The sequence below is a fragment of the Ictidomys tridecemlineatus genome, chromosome 8 (assembly GCF_052094955.1).
Source record: "Ictidomys tridecemlineatus isolate mIctTri1 chromosome 8, mIctTri1.hap1, whole genome shotgun sequence".
Taxonomy (NCBI): domain Eukaryota; kingdom Metazoa; phylum Chordata; class Mammalia; order Rodentia; family Sciuridae; genus Ictidomys; species Ictidomys tridecemlineatus.
This window is the reverse complement of record NC_135484.1, coordinates 107,766,358-107,784,242: the sequence shown is the minus strand read 5'-3', so window position 1 is coordinate 107,784,242 and position 17,885 is coordinate 107,766,358. Positions and strand designations below refer to the sequence as shown.

The following is a 17,885-nucleotide window of genomic DNA, read 5'->3' as shown; positions in this document are numbered from 1 at the left end:
TTCAGAGTCCCAAAGGCTTCTGGGAAAGTGAGGCTGGAGGAAGGCCCCAAACAAAACTGCCTGTGGAAGGGGAAGAGACCTGCTGTAGCGTTTGGGTGCCCTCCTAGGCACAGACTAGAATCCCAGCCAAGTGAGCAGTCCAGCCTGTGGCTGTGTCCAGTGAGGCCAGCTCAGCTCAGTGCCCTTAGCAAGCCCAGCTCTGGCTATGTATTTCTGCAGAGGGCAGGATACCCTTTCTGAGAGGGCCTTTGTGTCTCTGTCAATCTAAGTGACACATTTGAGTCCTTTCTCCTGGTGCCCAAGTGCATTTTTGTTTATTTTTCTGATACTGGGGAATGAACACAGGGGCACTTAACCACTGAGCCACATCCCCAGACCTTTTCTTAAAATATTTTATTTAGAGACAGGGTCTCTCTGAGTTGCTTAGGGCCTTGCTAAGTGGCTGAGGCTGGCTTTGAACTCATGATCCTCCTGCCTCAGGCTCTAATGCCACTGGGATTACATGCACCATGGTGCCTGGCCCCCAAATGCATTTCTTTTTCTTTCTTTCTGTTTTTGGTGGTACTGGGGGATTAAACCCAGGGCCTTGAACACACTACACAAGTAGTCTACCAACTGAGCTATATCCCCAGCCCTGCTTAACCCCCAAATGCATTTCTTTCCTAAGGAAATGTTTTTAACCTTTTAAGACACTTCAAAACTGATGGTACATTTTGCTGAATGTGTAAAAAATGGTGCCTTAGGCCAGGCTGTCCTCAGTATGCAAAGAAGAAATATACAAAAACAGCTGGGTGCAGTGGCTCATGCCTGTAATCCTGGTGACTCTTAAGGCTAAAGCAGGAGGATTGCAAGTTCAAGGACAATGTGGGCCACTTAGTGAGACTTTGTCTCAAAATAAATTACAAAAAAGGGTGCAGGAGGCTGGAAAGATAGCTCAGTGCTAGAGAACCTGTGGATTCAATCCCCAAAGCAAAAGGACAGAGCTGTAGACTGAAAATCAGCCTCTGCCCTAACCAGCCAGCAACATAAAGCCAGGTGCACATGCTGTCTGGGCCTGTTTCTCCATCTGTAAAGAGCGACATTAGGTTCTAGATTCTGATTCTGCAAACAGTCCTGTCCTTATAACCCAGAGTGGTAGGGCAGCTATATCACATTTGCCAGAACTTAGCTTGATAGCTATACCTAGCCACCATGGCTACTGAGAATTGTCTTTATTCTAGGCAGACATGTGGAAATAGAAAGCCTGGGGACTCTAGAGTTGCTAGTGTCCAGTTGGGTCAGCCTGGGCCAGTCCATTCACCTTGCTGAGACTCAGTTTCTCTTCTCACAAGATAAGATGTCTGAGGAATCACCCAGTGGGATGGACTAGACCTGGAAGCCCTAATTTGGCAGTCTGAATTCCAAGGCCCTCCCCCAAATCCCCATCCCTGCCTGGGGATTGTTGTGGGTGTCAGAGGGCCAGAAGATTACCTGGGCCACAGGCCAGGAATAGGGTCCAGGTGTGGGAGAGATCATCTTAGGAACCAGCTGGCAGGGGCCCCTAGAGAATGCTATTGTTGAGAATGGTTTTCTTCTGGATCCTAGGATCCAGATGGGGGACAAATGCCACAGAGTGGTGGGCAGAGAGAGGAAGGCGACAGCTGAAGAAGGCTGGGGAGTCCCTGCTGATGAGTGGAGTCGGGAGACCTGCAAGCCCTGCCTCTCAGTGCCTGTGGCGCCTGAGGCTTATCCCTGGACTGTTCGGGGCTCCCATGACCTCATCTGTAAAGTGAAATGCTGGCCAAGGGATCGCTGAGGTCACCTCCTAATTCTAGGCTTCAGTCACTCTGAGTGAAAGCATAGGTTCTTCCTTTGTGCCTCCATCGCTGGGCTTGGCTGGGCACAGAAGGGAGAGGGTGGGGTCTCATGGAGCTCTGTTCTCATGTCCTCACTCTGCCCCTGATGTTGCCACAGAAGCCATTTTGACCCCAAAGAGACTGGCTTCAGGTGAAAGTGGTAGGGGCAGGGCCAGGATAGGGACAGTCACAACATTTCCTCAATGCCATCTTCCTGGCTTCTGGAAACTGAGTGAGCTTTGGATCTGGCAGTTTTGGGGTGTATTTATTCCAGTTGTGAGTATTAGTAATAAATACTAAAGGGATGTGAGAACTTGTGCCCATGTGGTCTGAGTGAGCACACACATGCTCCATGGATAGCTCCTGTGTGTAGGGGGGACTGTCAGAACTCAATGCTTGGAAAAATGCCAACTTTCCTCTTTGTTCACAATTTCCTTTTGACCCTAGAGAAGATTTTCTGATGTATTTATGACTAAGAGCTGCCAGGACGTGGAACGTGAGAACCCAGGGGAGGCAGTGGAGCTGGCCTCTCTGCTCACGCCTGTTGGGTCATTGGAAGGCAGCTGGCCAGAACGGAGGAAGAGGGCAATTGCTTTCTTTCCCCTTTGTAACCCATTTGGACTTTCAAAGGGACCTGTGTCCTGCTACTCCCCTTTGTGAGAAACTGTATGTAAGCTTGTGTGGAGGGGGATGGATGGATCCTTGGGGGGCATTGAGGACCAACATGGCTACCAGGCTATGTTGGTCCCTGGATCTCTGTGGGGGTCCATCTCTACAGGGCCTCCCACACCCCTAGCTGCTGCCCCTATTGCTGAAGGTCTGTTTATTTTATCTGTCGTAGGCCTCCAGGTCTCGGATCTGAGGGTTCCTCATGGGTAGAATCACCCCTTATTCTCACATCAGTCCTGGATGGCAGGAAAGGGAAGGCAGAGGGTTTTTTCCTGACATGACCCACCATTCCCAGCATTTGTCCCAGAGAGGACATGTGATTTTCCCCCAAAGACCCAGCAAATTAGAGAGAGAGAGTCCTAATCAACCAAGCAACTGGGCTTCTAGTAACAGATACTATTTGTTCTTTGGTTGGGAGGTGGGAGGGGCTGGAGAGTCTCTTTGTTGGGGGTTAGGTGGTCTCCAACAAAGGTGCTCTGGAAGCTGGACATTCCTGGTTGTCCTGCCTTTGGTCACTTGCTGGGACACAGAAGTTCCAGCTCTGCTCCACCAACCTTGGTTTTGCCCAGGAAACTGATGGCGAGAAGGAGGGCAGGAGATGGCAGGACAAGGGAAACCAGAAAGGGAGCAAAGGGTTTGGGGACAGAGGGAGCTGGAGAAAGAGCAAATGAATAATGTCCTGGAAAACAGCTCGTTTCCCCTTTCCAGTCTCCCTCCCTGCCCTGCCCACTGGAGACAGTCCTAATTTGATTACATTCGCTTCCAGCCTAGCAGAGTAAACAAGGATCTCCTGTGGAAGGAAGACAGGAGGTGGCCCAGGCTTCTGGCACACTCTTCCCAGGGCCTTGACAGGGGTTTCCCCCTCCAGTGCTTGTCCTTTTCTCCCTGGGTGCCCATGTTTGGAAGGCTTCAACTCCCATTTTCTACCACTGTCCTGTGTCTCCTGTCACCCCCCGCAATGTCCTCACCCTGAAGCCTGCCTACCATGCAAATATTTAAAACTATCTATGATTTCCTGTTTATTATCAGTGTAAATCCTGAGTTCACTCATTTAGCATCTGTCCCCCTATATCTATCTCAGGAGAGGCCTGAAGGCAAGGCCATGTGTCCACCCTTCTCTAGGAGCACAGCATTGCTCAGGTCAAACGTGTGCTAATTCTGGCTTTTATTTATTTATTTATTCTTTAATTTTTATTGTTGGTTGTTCAAAACGTTACATAGTTCTTGACATATCATATGTCACACTTTGATTCAAGTGGGTTATGAACTCCCATTTTTACCCCGTATACAGATTGCAGGATCACATCGGTTACACAGCCACTGTTTTACATATTGCTATACTAGTGTCTGTTGTATTCTGCTGCCTTTCCTATCCTCTACTATCCCCCATCCCCTCCCCTCCCCTCCCCTCTTCTCTATCTACTGTAATTCATTTCTCCCCCTTGTTTTTTTTTCCCCTTTCCCCTCACTTCCTCTTGTATGTAATTTTGTATAACCATGAGGGTCTCCTTCCATTTCCATGCAATTTCCCTTCTCTCTCCCTTTCCCTCCCACCTCTCACCCCTGTTTAATGTTAATCTTCTTCTCATGCTCTTCCTCCCAACTCTGTTCTTAGTTACTCTCCTTATATCAAAGAAAACATTTGGCATTTGTTTTTTAGGGATTGGCTAGCTTCACTTAGCATAATCTGCTCTAATGCCATCCATTTCACTGCAAATTCTATGATTTTGTCATTTTTTAATGCAGAGTAATACTCTATATTTATTTTTGCCCAATTTTTTTATTGTGGTAAAAATTTACCATCTGGGGATATAGCTTAGTTGGAAGAGTGTTTGCCTCACATGCACAAGGCCCTAGGTTCAACCCCCAGCACAAAAAAAAAAAAAAAATTTACCATCTTGAAAATTCTTGGAAATTGGAACCAAGGCCTGGCACTTATTAGGCAAGTGCTGATCACTGAGCTACACCCCAAGGCCCATCTGAACTATTTTTAAGTGTAGAGTTCCTCTGGCACTAAATACCTTCACACTGTTGTGCATCGGTCACCACCATCCATCTCTAGAGCTCTTTTCTTCTTGCAAACTGAAACTGTGTACCTAGTAAACACATAAGTCCCCAACCCCTGTGTTCCTGGCACCCATAAACCACCATTCTCTTTCTGTGAATTTGATTACCCCATGTAACTTCATGTACGTGGACCCACACAGCATCTCTTTGTGACTGACCGATTTCACTTAACATAATGTCCTGGAGGGTCACCTAGGCTATAACCTGGGCCAAAATTTTCCTCCTTTTGGGAAAGGGGAAATACTTGGTAACCATATTTGCCAAATTATATGGTTATACTGTGTGCATTTACAAATTTACAAATTGCACCATTATGTACAACTTTTCTTATGCACCAATAAAAAATATGGAAAGTAAAAAATAAATAATGTCCTGGAAAACAGCTTGTTTCCCCTTTCCAGCCTCCCTTTTTAAAATTACTAATAATATACCATTGTGTGAATTTAGCATATTTGCTTATCCATTTATCTATAGATGGGCATGTAGTTTGCTTCCACCTTTTAACTGTTTTGAATAATGCTACTAAAAACAAGGCATACAAATCAACTTTCTTTTCTTTCTTTTTTTTTTTTTTTTTAACACTAGGGATTGAAACCAGGGTGTTTACCACTAAGCTATGCCCTCAGTCCTTTTTATTTCTTTATTTCTTTATTTAATTTTTAGATAGGGTTACACTAAGTTGCTGAGGCTGACTTGGAACTTGTTATCCTCCTGTCTCAGCCTCCCAAGTTACTGGGGTTATAGGTGTGTGCCACTCTGCCTGGCTTCAGCTTTCAATTTTCAAAATAAAAGGCTACCACTATAGTTTGCATCTGAAATGCCTCCAAAGGCCCAAGTTTTGGAGGCTTAGTTTCCAGGGAGGCGCTATTGGGAAGTGATGGAAACTATGACATGAGGCTTTGTGGCAGGTCTTCAGGTATGGGGTGTGCTCTTCGGTGGAATATTGAGACACTGGCTGGCCCCTTCCTCTTTCTCTGTTTTTGCTCCTTGGACATAAAGCAAGCAGGTTTTGTTCTTTATTATCATTATTTTTTTTGGTGTTGGGGATTGAGCCCAGGGGCGCTTACCCAGTGAATCACATTCCCAGTCATTTTTATATTATTTTGAGATAGGATCTCACTGAGTTGAAGTAAGCAGTTTTGCTCTGCTACTCCTACCATGATGTGCTGCTTCACCACAGACTCAAAAGCAACAGGGACAACTGCTTAGGGACTGAAATCTCCCAAACTGTGAGCCAAAATATGCCCCCCACCTTTTTTTGTAATGGGGGTTGAACCCAGGGGCACTTAACCACTGAGCCACATTCCCAGACCTTTTTATGTTTTATATAGAGACAGGATCTTGCTAAGTTGCATAGGGCCTTGCTAAGTTGCTGAGGTTGGCTTTGAACTTATGATCCTCTTGCCTCAGTCTCCTAAGCTGCTGGGATTATAGGTGAGCACCACTGCACCTAGCCAACCCTTTCTTTTTATAAATTTATTATCTCAGATATTTGTTATAGCAATGGAAAGCTGACTGATCTAGCTACATTTTATTGATTGTTTACTACATGCCCAGGACTGTGTAGACTTAATCACTTAATTTTTACAAGTACCTATCAGGTAGCAACTATTCTCTCCAACTATTTTGTGGATGAAGAAATTGAGGGGCTAGGGATGTGGCTCAAGTGGTAATGTGCCCGCCTGGCATGTGTGAGGCACTGGGTTCGATCCTCAACACCACATAAAAATAAAATAAAGATATTGCGTCCACCTAAAACTAAAAATTAAATATTAAAAAAAGAAAGAAATTGAGGCTCTGGGAAGCAGGTGATTTGTCCAAGGCAAGGAAGGAGGACAGGGAAAATGAGAACCTGCTCATTCTCTTTAACCTCAGCCTTTTACTGCATTATGTTCATGAAGTACATGACACTAGGGTCTCAGAGTATGGTGCCCATATTGCACCCCTAGAAAGGTCAAGCTCTTCCTCTGGCCCTCTGCCCAGTGAGGGAATCCATCCATCACTAATAGGTTATTCCATTAGGTAAAGGTCCTGTCTGCACATTTAATTGATGCCCCAAACTTTTACCCGGAGTTAAGTCAAAAGTTAAACTTCCAGGGGCTAGAGCCCAGGTATCAGCATTTGTAAAAGCTCCCTAGGAGATTCTATGTGTGGCCAGGATTGAGAGCCACTGGGTTAGAAGATGGAAGCAGATGGTAGGATGGATGCCCCTTTCAGCCTCTTTGTCTTTCCTTGTGATCCCATTCCTCCTCCCCTCCAAGGATGGTGTTTGGCTACTGAATGTCTTCAATTCAAAGACTCTGAATCCCTGGGATGCCTCCTTCTCCCTCTTTCTCCACAGGTTCTGAGTGTGTGTGTGTGTGTGTGTGTGTGTGTGTGTGTGTGTGTGTGTGTCCCATGGATTAGACACAAGGTTCTACAGGTCCCTGGATAAATCTATTTAAACCAGCCAGACCCAGAATGAAAATAAGTTGCTGACAGCCCTCAGACCACAGATTTCCTTCACCTCTCCACTGGGGCAAGGGTGTGAGGTGGAGGGCAGAGGTTCCTGTGTCATCAGAGGGCAGAGAGAGGAGGGAGGGGAAAGTACTTGGGCTTCTCAGGGTGGGTCCAGAAAAATTGTGTTTCATGCCTCTCCCAGCTTTTGCCTGTAGCTATAGAATATCTCCTTGTGGTGTCCTGCCCCAAACCACAGCTGTCCCAGTCCTCAGTCTCCCTGAAATCCTATTAAAGCCAGGGTGGCATTGAGGCAAGGAGAATATCCAGGTTGGAAATGCTCTAAGACATTCTGTCTCCAGAGAACATCTTGAATGGGGGCACTTTGGGATGAATGGCTCTGGGAGCCTATCCTGGGGATCTTCCTCCCAGCCAGTCTTGAACAAAGAACTCTAGGATCCTTATGGGATTAGCAGGCTGCCAGGCAAGTGCCCACAGGGGTGTGGAGGATGGATATGGGCAGGAGGTCTGCCTTGGTTAGTGGAGTTACTGGGTCCGGCCATTACCTTGCTGCATGACCTTGAGCAAGGCACTTCTCTCTGGGCCTCAGCATCTCTGTCATTATAAAGGGTTTGGCCCAAATCGCTAGTTCTCAAATTCAGCTGCACATTGGAATTGTCTGGGGAGAATTAAAAAGTACCATTGAGTGAATTTCATCCTCAAGAGACACTGATTTAATTGGTGTAAGTTGTGGGCTGAGTGTCAAGATTTTCAGAAGATCCCTAAGTGATTATAATTTCTAGCTAAATTTAAGCACTGCTGTTCTGGGTAACTGCTTCCAAACCAGTCACATGGTAGCATCAGTAGAATGTGAAGTTTGAGCCATGCCCTGTCAGCAGAGAGGACTACAGAGAGGCCCCTAGCTGCCCACCTACCTAGCTGCCCTGAGGACCGCAGGAGTCAGGGTTTCAGGACCAGAAAGACAGCTCTTGGATCCAGCTGAAGTTTGTTGCCTTATTTGCCCTCCAATAGAGGTCTACAATGACTCATGTGCTAAAGTTGAGTAGTTTACAAAGTTACAGTTAAGCATGAGACATATTCTTATGGCATCAATATCCCTAGAATATTTTAAGAGAAAAATTATGATTCACTTTGTAAGTAAAAATGATGTGTGTGTGTGTGTGTGTGTGTGTGCTGGGAATTGAACCCTGGAATGTTCTACCTCTGAGCTACATCCTCAGGCCCTTTTTAAAAACTTGAAAAGTAGCCCTGCCTGGCCTTGAATTTGTGACCCTCATGCCTCAGCCTCCTGAGTCACTGGGATTACAAGCATGTGCTGTCATGCATGGCAGAATTATTATTTAAAAAATACAATAATAATCAGGCTCAGTGGCACATACCTGTAATCCTAGCAACTCAGGAGGCGAGGCAGGAGGATCACAGGTTGGAGCCCAGCCTCAGCAATTTAGTGAGACCCTGTCTCAAGATAAAAAAAATAGGAAGGCTGCTGGGTATGGTACCCCCTCACTCCCATACCCCCCCCAAAGAAAATAAAAAAGAAAAAGACTGGAGATGTAGCTCAGTGGTAGAGTGCCCCTGAGTTCAATCTCCAGTGTCACATACAAAAAAAATAAAATAAGGCAGGCATGCTGGCACACACCTGCAATCCCAGCAGCTTGGGAGGCTGAGGCAGGAGGATCACCAGTTCAAAGCCAGCCTCAGCAATAGTGAGGCACTAAGCAACTCAGTGAGACCCTGTCGCTAAATAGAATACAAAATAGGGTTGTGAATGTGGCTCAGTGGTTGTGTGACCCTAAGTTCAATCTCTGGCACACTCCCCCCAAAGAATAAATATATATATAGCTATATCCTGGAGTAGAATACACATATTTGAAGCTAAAAGATCAGATGTGAACTTTGAACACCATTTCAAGAGGCATGAGCCTGAAGTTGGGGTGGAAAGTAGTACTCCCCTGACTTGGGTATAAGTCTGAGGAAAATGCTGGTGAGGTCCTGAGTCAGTCAGTGCACACTGATCAGTGGGGAGAAGATGCATTGACTCTGTTAGTCCTGGAATGCTTCCTGGAGGAAGAGTTTTCTAGGGAGGATCTTGAGGAATGGGAGATAGGAGGGTCTGGCCAGGGTCTCCGTAGACCCCACCACAGGAATGTGATCCCAGACATTCTTTCTTGCTTTGGGCTTGTGATTTCAAGAAAGTCCCCAAAGATCCTGCCATCCTCCAGCGCACACACACATCCAGCTCCACACCTGGAGGCTGACCTGGCTGAGTCTTTCCGCCTGGGGCAGCTGAGTACAGGATTGTAACACCAAACCGCTCAGTCTAACCCCAATTTTATCGACCTGCAGCTGAGTCACTGTTGCAGAGGTAGCCACTCGCCACCCTGGCAGGGGAGTGGCCCTATTGCCCCAGATTCCTACCATTTTCTCTTACCCACTTACTCTGTTCCCTAGGCCAGAGGTAGGCCCCTGAGTTGCTGGGCTAGGAGCAGCCTGGGGGTGGGACAACATGTCTCCCATGTCCTGCATAAGGTCCTCCCGGCAGCTTGTGCCTATCCCCTCCTGACTCCAGGACACCAAGGGACGTGACCTTTAAGAGATTGGGCACAGCCCAAAGAGACTAGGGAGGGCACTGAGTGGGTATGCTGAGGATTCAAGCCTTGTGTCCTCCGTTCAGTAGCCCAGCTCTCAGAGAGGGCTTCATGAACCCTAGAGTCCACCTGCTCCTCAGCAGAGTGGCTGTTCTTTCTCTTTGGTGACTGGGCTGATCATCATGCCCTGGGACACTTGAGCTTCAACTCCATGCATGAGGAACGATCCTTGTTCCTGACCTTCATCCTACCCCAAGGAGGTGTGGCACAGGCTGGTTACAGCATGAACTGTTTGGAAATTCACTGTTTAGTCTCCAAAGAGCCTAGAACACGCCTGGCACAGAGCAATGGCTTAGGAAGCATAGTGGGCCCTCCGCATTCCTGGGTTCTGCTGAATCTTTGGGTTCTGTGTCAGCACATTCAACTGAGGAGTGAACAGACTAATAAATAAATAGAAATAGCGTCTGTACTGAGCATGAACTTTTTATTTCTTGTCATTATGCCCTAAACAGACAGTGTAACAATATTTACATACCATTTACATTGTATTAGATATTGCAAATAACCTAGAGATGATTTATGTATGGGGGAAAATGAGCATGGGTTATATGTAAATACTATGTGTTTAACATAAAGGACTTCGGCATCCAAGGAGTTTGGTTTCTTCAAGGGTCCTAGAACCCATCCTCTGGTTTTGATAAGCAGATTTATTGATAAACAAAAGGAACTAGTGGACCTGGTTTTGAGTCCCCATGGTATATACTATGGGGCCTTTGTCTGCTTTACTTTTTCCTTCTGTAAAATGGGTTTGGCAATAGAATCTCCTTCATAGAATATTTTTATTTTTTATTTTTATTTATACATAACAGTAAAATGTGTTTTGGAATATTATAACTTCCCATTCTTGTGGTTATACATGATGTGGCGTTTACACTGGTCGTGTGTTCATATATGAACATAGAAAAGTTCTGTCCGATTCATTCTACTGACTTTCCTACTCCCATCTCCCTCCCTTCCCTTCATTTCCCTTTGTATAATCCAATGAACTTTTTTCCTTCCCTCCCACCCCTCTTATTGTATGTTAGCATCCGCATATCAGAGAAAAGATTCAGCCTTTGATTTTTTTGGAATTGGCTTTTTCACTTAGCATGATAGTCTCTAGTCCCATCCATTTACTAGCAAATGCCATAATTTCATTCTTCTTTATGGCTGAGTAATATTCCATTGTGTAGATATACCACATTTTCTTTATCCATTCATATGTTGAAGGGTACTTAGGTTGGTTCTGTAGCTTAACTATTGTGAATTGAGCTGCTATAAACCTTGATGTGGCTGTGTCACTATAGTATGCTGATTTTAAGTCCTTTGGTTATATACCAAGGAATAGAAATAACTGGGTCAAATGGTAGTTTCATTCCAAATTTTCTGAGGAATCTCCATACTGCTTTCCACAGTGGCTGCAGTCCCACCAGCAATAGGATTTCATATGTTAAGCCTTGGAAAGTTCATAGATATACTAGGTGCTCAGTAAGTCTTGGCTCTCTCTTGCTCTTCTCTGAGCCCCTGCTGGGGTCCCAGCCGAGAGAAGTAAGGGCTGGCCAGAGCAAACATCACACACACCCTTGGGGCTTAGGGCAGGATACAGGTCCAGCCACTCAGGTCTTCTTCTTTTCACTCCCCTAGCATGCCTGTGCATAGAATGTGGTTCAAACACATGTAGATGGTGGGTGTGTCTTTCTACAGGATCTCTGGTGCTTCCTGCTTTTAACCTCTGGCCTCAGTCGCTGCTCCAAGCTGGACCCACTGAAGAACCTCAGGGCTCTCAGCTCAGAAGAGAGACTCAAAAATTGGTGGAGGTCCTGGAAGTTGATCTTGTCCAGACCCCGACCTGCAAGCAGGCATGGGCTGGGAATGGCCTGTCCTTTCCTCAAAAAAAATTCTGTAGAGGGGACTCCTTGAGCCCCTTTTCCTACTTCTCAACCTTAGTCTCTGGCTGGGCAGGACTCTTCCATCTCATTTGTGCAGTAGCCAGGCCAGCCTCTGGGTGACATATCCTGCTTTTTGTAGACCTATGAGGCAATGTAAGTAGCTGGGGGCATGTTCTCTGCATTCATACTGGGTACAAATCCCAGCTCCGTTGCTTGTTAGCTATGTGATGTTGGGGACTTCTTAATCACTCTGTGCCTTAGTTTCCTCATCTGTACAACAGGAATAATAAGAACTCACTTGGGTTTTTGTGAAGAACAAATGAGCTAATGCATGAAAGGCATTTAGTGGGGGGAGTGCCTGGTGAGGGGTCAGATACTTGGTAAGTGTGAGCTTTTGATACTTTCCTGCTGTGCTCCTGATCTGGCTCAGGTTCCACCCTTTAGCTTGTCTCTCCACCTTCACACACTTGCCTCCCTAAAAGGATTCCATCTGGTAAACGTGTGGTAGGGGTCCTCTGCTCTCAAGAGGTTCACAGTCAGCGTAGTGCAAGGGTGCACGCCTGAAATCCCAGCGGTTCTGAAAGCAGAGACAGGACGGTCACAAGTTCAAAGCCAGCCTCAGCAATTTAGGGAGGCTCTATGCAACTTAATAAGACCCTGTCTCAAAATAAAAAATAAAAATAAAAAGGGCTGGGGAATGTGGCTCAGTGGTTAAGAGCCTTTGGATTCAATCCCTGATACCAAACAAAAAACAAAAAACAAAAAACCCAAAACAAAACAAAACTTCACACTCCCCACTGGAGCAGGCATGGAACAAACCTAAGAAAACTACTTAGTCTAGAAGCTGCTGCCACTCTTGCTTTCTAGGGATATGGCAATGTTCATCCTGGGGAAATGATTCTTCTGTGAGGAAATCACAGAAATCACCTCAAAGACCATTGACTGACTACTCCTCCACACAGTCATAATGGTATAAGGAGTGAATATTAATTGGGCTCTTCCTCTGAGTGCTTTGTATCTAGTAACCCATTTAATCTTTGTGCAATCCTCTGAGATTCCTACTTATTTATTTATTCGCCATGCTGGAGATGCAATCTAAGGCCTCATACATGCTAGGTGAACATTCTACCACTCACCTACATATCCAGCCTGAGTTTCCCTAATTTAGATGAGACACAAAGAGGATGTATAACGTGCAGAGTTTTCTCAGCTGGTGAGAAAGGGGCTGGCAGTCACCCAGGAGCCTGTTGGGGCCCAGGCCCTTCACCTCCTCCCATTCTGCCTGTGCACACAGGAGGAGGCTGAGCCCAGAGGGAAAAGCCCTCAGCACATTGGAGGCAGAGCCAGGGCTAGAACCAGGTCCCCTTCCCGCCCTCCTTCTGGAACACTGCTTCAGTTTGCCTGAGGGATGGGGAAGGGAAGGAGGTGGTGGCAGGGATGTGGTTTCGAAGGGGTGAACAGAAAAGCTGTGAATGGTTCTGGGTGGTGGTGCGGCAGCATAGGGCCTTCGGGTTCATGTGTGGAACATCTGGTAGTGCAGGGTGATCTGGGGGTACCTTAAGAGCTAGTGGGTCTCTCTAGACATGTTTTTGGACAGTTTTATGAGATAAAATTCACATTCCACACAATCCACCCACTTAAAGTGTTCAATTTGATGGTTCTAGGATATTCGCAGGGCTGTGTGACTGTTCCCACTATTGGTTCTTGAGACTTCTCCTCCCGGCCCTCGTTTGGCAGCATCCATATCCTTGGCTCGCAAACCCCCACAGGTCTCCCTGGGATCAGAAACAGCCTCCCCTGACCCCGCGCTGACTCGGCTGTTGTGCAATCCGGTTCTTCTTCCATGACGAAACCACTTGAATGAGCGCTTCACACCCACCGCCTTCATTTGCTCAGATTCAATAAACATTTTTAAAAAGCGTCTATGAAGTGTGATGCCAGAAGTTTTCATATACATCATCCCATTTAATCCTCACAAGCACTCCATGAGGTGGGGATTATTTTCTCTACTAGAGGTGAGAAATCCAAGGCACAGGGAAAGTGACTTGCCCAAGAGGCGTGGCTAGGATTCCAGCCCAGGTCAGAGTAGGTGCAGCATCGTGCTTTTGCTGTGCCACAGTTATCCTTATGGCCAATTCTGCTGGGAGGTCCGACTGATGGTCCTCTTCTCTCACCACTCAGGATGCTCCTTGGACCCCACCTCACCTCAAGTGACCTTTCTGCTCCAACCAGATGGATGCCCTCCTAACTTGGTCTGTTATCGCCAAGCCTGTGCTCAAACTGTCTGTTGTCCCAGTATCTTGCCTTCCTCCTTCCTACCTTGGTCTATCTGAAAATCCCCAGCCTAGGCTCAGATCTGCTTTTCCAGTGAGTTCCCTGCATCCTTGAGCGTACCTGCTAGTGAGGCCCAGGGCTGGTTTTGTTCCTTACCCAACATCTTGGTCTTGTTATAGAAACCACAAGTACAGTTTTCAGTTCCCTGGGGCCCTGGAACCAACCACACTAGTGCCCCTGTAACCCCCACCTTCCTGTGTTACAAATGGAGCCAATGCTCAGTATGTATTTTGCACAAAAGCAAAGGAAAGAAGGAAGGAGGGAGGACGCATGGAAGGTAGGAAAGAAAAAGGAGAGGGAGTGAGAGATATGTCTAAGGCTAATGGTGAGGGTCCCAGGAGACAGGGATGTGAAGGCGTTTTTCCTAACATGAAACTTCTTAAGGGTGAGCTAAAACTGGTCCCTCAACAAGGGCCTCCCATAGGCTGTCTGCTCAATCACATTAGTCCTAAGGTCCTCCCCCGACAAATACCCTCCCTGGAGCTGGGGGAGGTGGTCCTGTGGTCAAGCAGGGGAGGTGGTTGGGGGTGGTGGGTTCTGAGGGTGGCGCCAATAAGATTTCCTGCTGATTGGAGCCTCCGCTGTTAGAAACATGGAGCTGCTCTGAGCTGCTATGTGGGAAGCTCTGGGGGAAATACTTTTTTGAGGAAAAGCTCAGAGGTGTTTTTGGACATGTTGAGGTTGAGGCATCTGGTAGGCATGCAAGTGGAGCTGACACCGAGTTGACCGACCATTCAGGTCTGGGATCCTTTGATCCAGCTGAACTTGGGAGTCTACTTGATAGTGTGCGGGGCTGCTGGGCCCTTTGTAAGGCCAGAGTTGCTGTTCCCACAGACTGGGATTGTGTAGCGTATGAAGGAAGGGTCTCTTTCTGAAGCTTGGTTTCCTCATTTGTAAGACTGATATAATGATACTCATTTTGGGGGTTACTGAGTGTGTGGGGGCTGTTGGATGAGATACTAGTTAAAAAGTATTTATTAAAATGCCTGGCACAAAGCTAAGTGCTTGATAAATGGTGGTTAAAAATAACAACTGCTGAGTGCAGGGTTCAGGCCTGTAATCCCAACAGCTCAGAAGGCTGAGGCAGGAGGATTGTAAATTCAAGACCAGCCTGGACAACTTAGTGAGACCCTGTCTCAAAATAAAAAAAATACAAAGGACTGGGGATGTAGCCCAGGGGTTACATCCCCAGTATTGCAAAAACAAAAAAAAAACAAAAACGAAAACAAAAGCATTAACATCAAAGGTGTTAAGGCTGTGTGGATCAGGGAGGAGGGAGTTGTGGGGGAGGACCTGAAGATGTGATTTCACTGTTCAAGGGGACTGGAGCTTGTAGGACAACAGGAAGGGGAGGAATTTTTTTTTTGGGGGGTGGGAGTACTGGGGATTGAACTCAGGAGCACTCAACCACTGAGCCATATCCCCAGCTATATTTTGTATTTTATTTAGAGACAGGGTCTTGCTCAGTTGCTTTGAACTCACTATCCTCCTGCCTCAGCCTCCTGAGCCGCTGGGATTACAGGCATGCGCCACCAAGCCCAGCCAGGAACTTGTGAAAGTGGGTGAAGGTGCCACCCAGTTGTAGGTGAAGAGCAGTTCCGGTTAGGGCTGAGCAGTGGTTCTCTGAGTGTTCCAGCCAGGATGAGGACACAGCCCCTTTGAGTATGACCTGTAGGAGATATTAACCAGTCCTTCATTGTTAATGTTGCATCTTCTTGAGAGAGAGTTCAGGAGTTCCTCGGCTTTTCTCTGATGGCTTAGTATGCAGCAAGTCTAATGAATGTTAACATCTGTCCTTTGATCCATTTCTATAAATAGTAGCTAAGCTTTATCTCCAGACTCATGATGAAACTTACATGTGATAGCATATAAGGAGGCATCTTCAGCCATGATGATGGTTAAACCCCAGGATGATTGACTTCAGAGGTATCCAATCACCTCCCTGAGGCCATAGGGAAGGAGGCTGTGGGCAGAGGGAGATTTGGGGCTATGGAAGCTGACAGGAGCTGCCAATTCCTGTGGGGAGGAAGGGTGGCGTTCAACAAGCTTAGAACACGAGGCAGGCAAAGCTGGGCAGAGAGGTGGGTCACTCAGGCTCTAGGGAGGGCATGCCTTTGAGAGCAGGTCTGCAGTGAGGCCTGTATGATGCAGGCAGAAGCTGGGGTGATTCTGGAAGGCGGGGCAGGGGCTGGAGATAGGGGAAGATGTTTCTCCTAGCTTCCTGCTGCTCTTAGAAGGAAGAAATCCATGTTCTGGAGCATGGACCAGACCACATCTCCCAGAAGCCTCATGGCAGTCTTGCCAGGGAGGTAGAGCTCTCCCATCACCAGATGAGACTCTTAGGCCTGGAGAGGCTGAGGACCTTTCTCAAGGTCACTGAGACCAACAGTGATGGAGTCAGGATCATGACCTAGCTCAGCTCAACTACAAAGGATGCCCTCTTTCCACTATACCGCACGGTCACTGTGACCCCCAGGCAACAGGAGGATGGACAATATCAGATGACCTTTTGAAGATCTTTTACAGCAGAAACATTCTCTCCATCTCTGCTTCTTGGTCCTCCCTGCCTCCTCCCCCTCTCTTTCCTTCTCATTACTCAACCCATAGTAACCCCATGGCTATCTGCAGGGCTGGGGGAGGAGAACAGCTCTTCTGGGTGACGAGCTGTGGTTATTCAATTAACCCTCTGCCGCCTGCCCAGCTCCCTCCAGTTTCACTGGTCTGGTGGTGAGGAACCCCCAACCCTGTCCCCACAGGCAGCTGCTGACAGAGGGGCACTTCCCAGAATTAGCCACCACAAACAGCTGGCTCCAGGAGGCAGGCAGAGAAGGCTAACAGTTTCCAGATGTGCCAAGGCACAAGCGCCTCCGGAGACTCAGTTTCAATGGTCTCCTCCTGTGGCTGAGAGGCTGAGAGGCTGAGATAGGCTGACCCTAGCATCCGGGACTTCAGAATTGCAGAGGCAGCCAGGCAGAACCCTACTTGCAAACTGCATGCAAATCTGTGCTTACAGGGGGAGGGAGACCTCCGTGCTGCAACTACAGCCGCCCCCCCCCAAAAACCCCTGCACTTCAGTAAGTGTAGCTGCTCTCTGTGGCCTAGGCTTAACCCGCACAGCCCATAACAATATGAATATTCATAGTAACAGTAATACTACTTACCCATGTCGACTCTGCCAGAGTATGCTGTTTTAGAGTACAGGGTCTGATTCATAGTGCAAATCCCTGGAGACAAATCCCTGCTCAGCCACTTACCTTTCCTGGAACCCAAACTGCTTAGCTCCTTTAGCTGTGTGAATTGGTTGCTATCTCATAGAAGGTTATTTTTAGGATTAAATGAAATAATCAATGCAAAGTGCTCAACAAGGTGCTTGGCATATAGTTAAGTTGTTTTCATTTAGAGAGTACCAGTGTTCTCTCAGAGGCAATGTGATTTTATCTTTGCCATCCCAGAAATTAACTAAGCGAAGTATCCTCATTCTCCACTCCCTAATACTAGGGATTAAACCCAGGGCCTTGCGTGCAATATAGCTCTGCCACTGAGCTTCATCTCCAATGGCAGAGACAGGGTCTATGTTGCCAAGGTTGGCCTTGAACTTGTAATATTCCTTAGAGTCAGCCTCCTGAGTAGCTGGGATTACAGGTGTGTGCCAGAGGCTCAGACAGTTATTACCTGTCGAGTTTTCCACAGGTATTCAGTGTAGAGCTTTGATTAAACTACACGGAATGGACCCTAAAGACCTTCTTCATGTTTTTTCCTTTTTTTTTTTAAACCACATTCTTATCCGTGGTAAAGGACCTGTGGGGTCTGAGACTTCATTTCCTATCCTGCTTACCTGAAGGGAGTCCTGATTCAGAAGAATGAGCAATAGCTTGCGGGTTCAGAGGGGCTCTGGAAAGAGGAGGCAAGTGCTTTAGAGGAGACACTGGGGACAGGAGAGTTTGGGAATGTGGATGGAGCAGGGGACAGGGTATCCAGATGTTGGAAGGAGTTCAAGTTGTCCCAGG

General features: G+C 47.0%; 1 protein-coding gene across 4 annotated transcripts in view; it reads left to right on the top strand.

The window, feature by feature from the left end:
- Rsph9 (radial spoke head component 9) overlaps window positions 1–17,885 on the top strand; it is a 108,183-nt gene that overhangs the window by 39,398 nt on the left and 50,900 nt on the right. The window contains exon 6 of one of the 4 annotated variants that reach the window (XM_040282722.2): window positions 13,209–13,467. The exons of the other annotated variants lie outside the window; for them this stretch is intronic. Within the exon in view, the coding sequence (XP_040138656.1) occupies window positions 13,209–13,229 (21 nt within the window). The 3' untranslated portion in view covers window positions 13,230–13,467. Of the gene's footprint in view, window positions 1–13,208; window positions 13,468–17,885 lie in introns of those variants that run through there. 4 annotated transcript variants of the gene reach the window in all.